Source organism: Gadus macrocephalus, chromosome 10 (assembly GCF_031168955.1).
Source record: "Gadus macrocephalus chromosome 10, ASM3116895v1".
Taxonomy (NCBI): domain Eukaryota; kingdom Metazoa; phylum Chordata; class Actinopteri; order Gadiformes; family Gadidae; genus Gadus; species Gadus macrocephalus.
Window position 1 is genome coordinate 5,513,197 of NC_082391.1, and position 7,198 is coordinate 5,520,394.

Genomic DNA, 7,198 nt, shown 5'->3' on the forward strand with positions numbered 1-7,198 from the left:
GGTAGTCATTCAGACAGGACACAACAGACTTTTTTGCAACTGGAACGATGATGGATGTTTTGAAGCATCTGGGTACAGTGGCTTGACAGAGAGAGATGTTGAAAATGTCTGTTAGAACATCTGTCAGCTCATCAGCACAGGCTTGGAGCGCCCTCCCCGGAACGTTGTCCGGGCCGGCTGCTTTCCGAGGGTTGATCTTGGCCAGGGTTCTCCTGGTGTCAGCTGGGCTGATGACCACAGGCGGCTGACCGGATGGAGGGGAGAGTCCAGTCCCCCCTCTCGTTGGCCCTCCTGGTGCCTGAAACCGGGCAAAAAAGTCATTGAGTCTGTCAGGGAGAGAAACATCACAGTCCTCAATCCTCTGCCTGGTCTTGTACTGAGTGATATGTTGAACCCCCTGACACATTTGCCTGGTGTTTCCTGTGCTACAGAGGTTCTCCTTTATTTTTCCCTGCATGGCGTCTTTTGGCTGCTCTGATCCCTCTGGAGAGAGCTGATCTGGCTGAACAGAGAGCGGCCTTGTCTCCTCCACTGTACGCAGCATCCCGAGCCTTTAACAGCTGACGTACCTCAGCAGTCATCTAGGGTTTTTGGTTGTTCCGTACTATATAGGTCTTCATCACAGTAACATCCTCTGTGCACTTGGCAATGTAGCTCATCATTGTTTCAGCATATTCCTCAATGTTAATATGATGCTCACCCTGAGATGCTGCTGTTTTAAAAATCCCCCAGTTAGTGCATTTAAAACAGTCCTGCAGCGCTGAGACTGCTCAATCTGGCCACACCCTGATGTGTGACTGGGTTGCCCTAGTCCGTATCAGCCTGGGTTTGTAAGCTGGAACCAGCAGCACAGATTTATGGTCTGAAAGGCCAAGATGGGGTTGAGGAATAATAATAATAATAAATGGTGTATTTATAACGCACTTTATATCAATTCAATGATCTCAAAGTGCTACAATGCACATTAAAAGAAAAGAGAAAAATGCAACAAAATAAATAAATAAATAAAAATAAATAAATAGAAGTTTAGCCAAAGGCTTTTCTAAAAAGAATCCACAGTCTGTGGGGCCCTTAGATGGTCAGGGAGAGCATTCCACAGACTAGGTGCAGCTGAGCAGAAGGCGCGGTTGCCCATAATTCGGAGCCTTGTCCTCGGAAGCTGAGGAGGTTGGCCTGTCCAGAGCGGAGATGGCGTGAGGAGGAATGGGGGGTGATGAGTTCTTTGAGGGGGGCAGTGCCATGGAGGCACTGGTGGGACAGAAGGGAGACCTTGAATTGGATCCTGTACTGGACAGGAAGCCAGTGGAGGGATTTGAGGATGGGTGTGATGTGGTGGTACTTCCGCACCCCCATCAGGATCCCGGAAGCACAATTCTGGATGTATTGCAGCCTCTGGATGTTCTTTCTGGGGATCCTGATGAAGAGTGTGTTGCCGTAGTCCAGCCTGGAGGAGACAAAGGCGTGGACAAGTTTTTCGGAATCGGGGAGTGAGTATGGGGCGGAGTTTTGCAATGTTCCTGAGGTGGAAGAAGGAGGTTTTGCAGAGATATTGAATGTGGGCCTCAAAGGTCAGGTGAGGATCCATTTTGACACCAAGGTTAGTGACTAAGGATGAGAGGTGGATGTCATGGCCGGAGAAGGTGATGTTGGTGATTCTGGATGACCGGGTCTGGTGTGGAGTGCCAACAAGAATGGCTTCCGTTTTTGAGCCATTGAGCTGCAGGAAGTTAGCCGCCATCCACACCTTTATCTCCTCCAGGCAGGTGGAAAGTGTGGATGGAGCTGCAGAGGGGGTTGGGTTTGTTTTGATGTAGAGTTGGGTGTCATCAGCGTAGCAGTGGAAAGGTATTCCATGCCGGCTGATGACACGACCAAGGGGGAGCATGTATAGCGTGAAGAGGGTGGGGCCAAGGACTGATCCTTGAGGGACACCACAGGTGACAGAGTGCGTCACCTGGAATGGCCTTATATGCCTCAGCAATGTTGGAATAGACCAGGGGCCGGTTGCACCAACTGGGCGTAACTAAGCCTGGTCGTAACTGCTAAGTAGGTCTTAGTTACGACCTGGCGTTAGAATGGAACTAACGCCGGTTGCACCAACGGGACTTACGACTGGTCTCAACTACGCCCGGTCTTAGCCATGCGCGGCCATGTGAATGTTCCATGTGATGCGCATATCACCGCGTTGCTAGGATACCTTGTGACAACAGCTGTTTACTATTTTACCAACATCCGACAAACCGACAAATCCGACAAACCGACATGATGGAGGAAAACAGAAAGAGAAAAGTTAACTTCACCGACGTTGAAATTAGAAAATTAATAGAATTATACAGTGAGAATAAGACGGCACTGACTGCCAAGCAGTCCAATGTCGTAACAAACAAAACAAAGCAAGAGACATGGAGATTTATAATGGAGAGTCTGAACAGCTGTTCAGACTCAGGCTGTCATCGGACGGATGGTGACATAAAAAAGAAATGGAAAGACCTCCTGTCCCGGGCCAAGAAGGACGTCTCTTCTCTAAAGCACCATCCCACTGGCGGTGGTCCTCCCCCGAAAACATCACCCTATAGTGACATTATCGTCGCTATTTTCGGGGAGGATTCACCAGCCTTCGTCGGGTTGGACGGGGTGGACAGCGGATGTCCTCAACCGCCGGAGCAGTTGGAAGAAGGTATGTAGCCTAGCATATTTATTGAGGATGGTTTGTTATAAGCAGGACTAGCCTAAGTTGAATAAGCAGGACTACACATAAGTTGAATAAGCAGGACTAGCCTTATTGCCCAGAATTAATAAATTCACATTTTGTTTCAGACTTGGAAAGTGCCACTACCAGCTCAACACCACCACCACCGATAGAACCAGCAGTGGCAACCCCTTCCTGTCCATCCCCACCCCCGGCAACGAAGCGGAGGAGAAGTGAGGACCTTCAACAGGTCCTCATGGAGAAGGAAATTGTCCGGGTGGAGAAGGAGACCATTAAATTAGAGGCAGAGACCAAAAAAATTGAATTAGAACAAATTAAATTACGGCTCCAAATTCATTTGCTCCAGCAACAAATTAGGCCCCAAACAATTATTTTTGAAGACCAACCGTGACCATCCCTGTACAATGTAAATAATGTAAATAAATATTTTAGAGTTAGGATAATTGTTTGATTATATTTCTGTGTTTTAATGTTTTACTTTTTACTGTTCAAATTAAGATTTACTGTTACCGGATTTACAGTTCGTGTCGGCCTATAAAAAACATATATACATAATTAAAACAATATTTACAACTGATTAATGAGCTGAGCACGGACTAATCGGCCAGCGATGTCCTCAGGCCGAGTGGCTTGACGCACATCTTCCTCGGGGACTGCCGGTGGCTGATGGTGTCTGGGGAGAGGGATTCTTTTGGCGATGCAAATGTTGTGCAGAACTGTGCACGCTGCTATTACAGTGCAGACCCGTTCTGGGTGCATCCGCATCTCCCCATGAAGACAGTGAAACCTAAACAAAATAAGAAAAATTACATCTATATCTAGATATTTTTTTATGTCTTTTTAAGGGATGCATATTACTTATGGTTTACCTGCGTTTGAGAACCCCGATACATCTCTCAACAACTGACCTAGTTGCGGAGTGTATGGTGTTATACCTCCGTTCTTGGTCAGTTGTTGGAGCAATTAGCGGGGTCATCAGCCACCGTTTCAGCGGGTATCCACTGTCCCCGAGGAGCAGCCCGCTGCACCTATGAAAATATACTTTAATTAGGTTGCTGTTCATTACTTAAAGTGAAGCTCAAATTGTTTCAGTGTAGCTGATTAGAAAAACACTAGGCTATAGCCTACCTTCCTTCCTCGAAGTCCTGCAATAACGCACTCTCCCGGAGGATGCGGGAATCGTGGGTGGATCCAGGCCATCTCGCCACCAAATTAATGATGTTATAATTTGCGTCACAAGCTATTTGTATGTTAATCGAATGGTAACCTTTTCGATTAACGTACAAATACTCGTTCTCATGTGGGGCCTGGATCTGCACATGTATCCCGATGCAGCCCACGATCCCAGGCATACCGGACGCCTGGCGGAACCGTTCCTTCATCGCCGCCGCCTCTTCCTCGTTCGGGAGGTGGACGTAACGAGCGATGCGGCGGCTCAAAGCCAGGGAAACCCTCCGGATTACCCGACAGGCGGTCGATCTATGGACCCTCACCATGTCGCTTACAGTGTTCTGAAAAGCCCCGTTTGCGAAAAAACGAAGCGCAATCAGCAGTTGCAAGGACGGTGGTAGCGCTGCATTGCGGTCCGACACGAACTGTAAATCCGGTGACAGCTCTTCTATTAATTCAAACAGATCTCTCCTACAGAATCGAAACCTCTCAATCAGCTCCTCGTCATTATAAATGTCCAATGGATTGCTTCTGTCCCTAATTACCCTTTCCCGTCTAAATGCCCGCTCGTTGTACACCCTATGGATAATACGTGCCATATTAGCGCTGGATGCATTGATTGTAACGTTTTTTTTTATTATTGTAATTGCTATGGAAACAGCAGAAATTTCGACTCTACGCCTCCCCCTGACCAGGCGTAGGATTTACGTCTTGGTCTTAGTGAAAAGAACGCTAAGCCCAGTTGGTGCAACCGGTTAGGTTGGATTTAGAACGCCAAGTTACGACCAGGCGTAGTTACGACCAGGCTTACGCCCAGTTGGTGCAACCGGCCCCAGGGGCCGTATTCACAAAGCATTTTATCTTACCGCTAGGAGTGCTCCTAACTCGCGCTAAAACATTTTACGTAGGAGTTTTTTCTTAAAAGTTATTCACAAAGCCGCTGAGACCTATTCTTACTAAGGATGAATCACTAAGAATGAACTAAGAGTGACGCGCCGTTGCTATGGATTACGTCAATTCTCGTGCACGAGTTTAGAAGCGGTCAGTTCGGTGATTGCTTGTTCAGACCATGGACATAATAAAGGATGGACCACGGACTGGAAAATGGACGCCCATTCATTCCTATGCAAACTGCTCAGTGGCGCATGGTAACATACAAGAGCGATTTGCTTCCGCGTTATGTGGCCAGGACACGTGACCTAGTCCGTGACGTACCGGATGCAGAGATCTTCTTCTTCTTCTAGTTTAGTGGCGGATCATAGTTTTTCCCCATATACCGCGACCTACTGGACTACTACACAGGAGTTTGTGACAAGGACGTTGACAAGGACAAGGACGTTGGCAAATCATACTTTAAATCATACAAATAAATTCAAAGAAAAAACCAAACTAACGAAACAAAATAAACAAAATAAAACAAACGAACAAAAGAAATGAATAAATAAAAATAAAAAATATATATACTTAAGGTTAAATTCTTCTAATTAGGTTAGTATCTTTTATCTAATTTATCAGCAATTTCATTGCCATATATTCCATGGTGGGCTGGAATCCAACAGAACTGAATAACTAAACCAAGGCTTATTGTTGCCGCAATGAAGCAGGACCTGCAGTACCTCCACCGGCAGTTCCCAGCAATGCAGATCGTCTACTCTACCATCAACAAGAGACGCTGGTGGAGGGCTGACCATCCGGGGAAGCTAAATCACGCTAGGAAATGGGTGAACAGTGTGATGAACGCATTTGTTAGTGTAGAGCTAGGAGGCAACAGCGTAGAGCATCCTGGAATAAGGTTTAACTGCTGTGGTTTGTACCTAAAAGACAAGGTTCATTTCACCAATAGGGGAAATGACATTTTTTTAAAAAGCATTTCACAGTCTCTTGAAGCGATAATCCAGAGTGGGTGAAACTGACACTTTTAGGGCCAATTCCTTCAGCCTTCTCCACTCTGAATTGTAATTTCAACAGTTTTCAATACTGTAAGATATAATCCAGGTCCTTAATCTTTATTCGATGATGCTCTTCTCTGCGTATTTGATAAATCAGTAATTATAACATTTTTGGTAATCATTTGCGTTTATCACACTGTTCATTCATTTCACTGTTCTTCCTCTCATTCCTTTCCTTACTTCTTAGGCTACCTGTCTTTGTTTCCCCTTCCACTCTTCTGCCCCAGCCAAACAGCCAAAAAATGTGTTTTGTTCAAATTTGGGGTGGGGGGTCTTTTAATAAAAGCTTTTTTTTATTGTAACACTTGGTTCAAATCCTATTTCTTACACATGCAGCCATTTGGACACCATTCTATGATAGCTGATAACCAAGGTACACACTGTAATACTATAATCAAGAGGACATACAGGCAGTTCAAATAAAAAGAGATAGAACTTTATTGATCTGGAAACTTCATAAATATGTAAGATTGCTCCATATAATACCATAGTAACATAGTAAACGTATGTAGGCCTAAAAATTTCAGTTCAATGTTATTGCTTAAGAAACAGATTCCTTCCAACTAACTATTTTACAAAGAATGCAATCAATAATTTATATAAAAGTAAATGTTTACATATCGACCAGCAACGAAGTTGGAGTAGCCTACCCAAATATTGAATTGTAATACACCAACATTGTCAACTGTCATACATAGCTAACCATAACCCTGTCATACATAGCTAAACAAGCAAATGAAAATGAAATACCTACCAACGCAACTGAAATGTTAATATCAGACAATTTACAATATTATGAAAATTACGTAGGTCTCCCATAATCATTCAGGTAATCAATACGTGCGTGCCTGTTCCAGCTATTTCAATGATATGTGTGTTATATATCCGTGTTCAACGCCATTCATGTCAAGTAAAGGACAAATCTCAGACTTTGGAAGTTAATGGAGTTAATGGAAGTTAATTCAGAATTTAATTTAATTCGGAAGTTAATGGAGCCGTGCACTTCAAAATAGGATCATAGCAAGGAGCCGTTTGTTTCAGTACGGCTCCTTTCAGCTGCGTACCCAACGTAAACTGCTAATAAAACGCTTGAGGAGGCGTTTTGAAAAGAAAAAACTTAATTTTTTTTAGAACAGGGTAGAAATATAATTATGAGCCTTTGATTGATATCCAGACATTTCTTGCGGAGACACAATCCTGTTCCCCACTTGTATTGGAGTGGACGGCGATATCTACTTCTGGGCCACATGAAATGACGGACCCCCGTCCACTCCCAGCTAAACAGCTGCAATACCAGGTTTGGCCTCTGAGCACGGGTGGATTGCGGAAGTATATGCCTATCCTGGGGGCCTGGTTCAGACGAGCCCAC

The 7,198-nt window shown here is 44.8% G+C and overlaps 2 protein-coding genes across 2 annotated transcripts; one reads left to right on the forward strand and one right to left on the reverse strand.

Annotated features, from left to right (window-relative positions):
• The first annotated feature begins 1,963 nt into the window (after positions 1-1,963).
• LOC132465533 (uncharacterized) lies at positions 1,964-3,156 on the forward strand. Its single transcript, XM_060062210.1, has 2 exons — positions 1,964-2,677; positions 2,818-3,156. The coding sequence occupies exons 1-2, from the start codon at positions 2,263-2,265 to the stop codon at positions 3,099-3,101; spliced, it is 699 nt and encodes a 232-aa protein (XP_059918193.1). The 5' UTR covers positions 1,964-2,262; the 3' UTR covers positions 3,102-3,156.
• Positions 3,157-3,224: 68 nt separating this feature from the next.
• On the reverse strand, positions 3,225-4,610 carry LOC132465534 (putative nuclease HARBI1). The gene is made up of 3 exons (XM_060062211.1): positions 3,839-4,610; positions 3,580-3,738; positions 3,225-3,497 (listed from the first exon to the last, which is right to left on the reverse strand). The coding sequence occupies exons 1-3, from the start codon at positions 4,477-4,479 to the stop codon at positions 3,278-3,280; spliced, it is 1,020 nt and encodes a 339-aa protein (XP_059918194.1). The 5' UTR covers positions 4,480-4,610; the 3' UTR covers positions 3,225-3,277.
• Between the last annotated feature and the right edge of the window lie 2,588 nt (positions 4,611-7,198).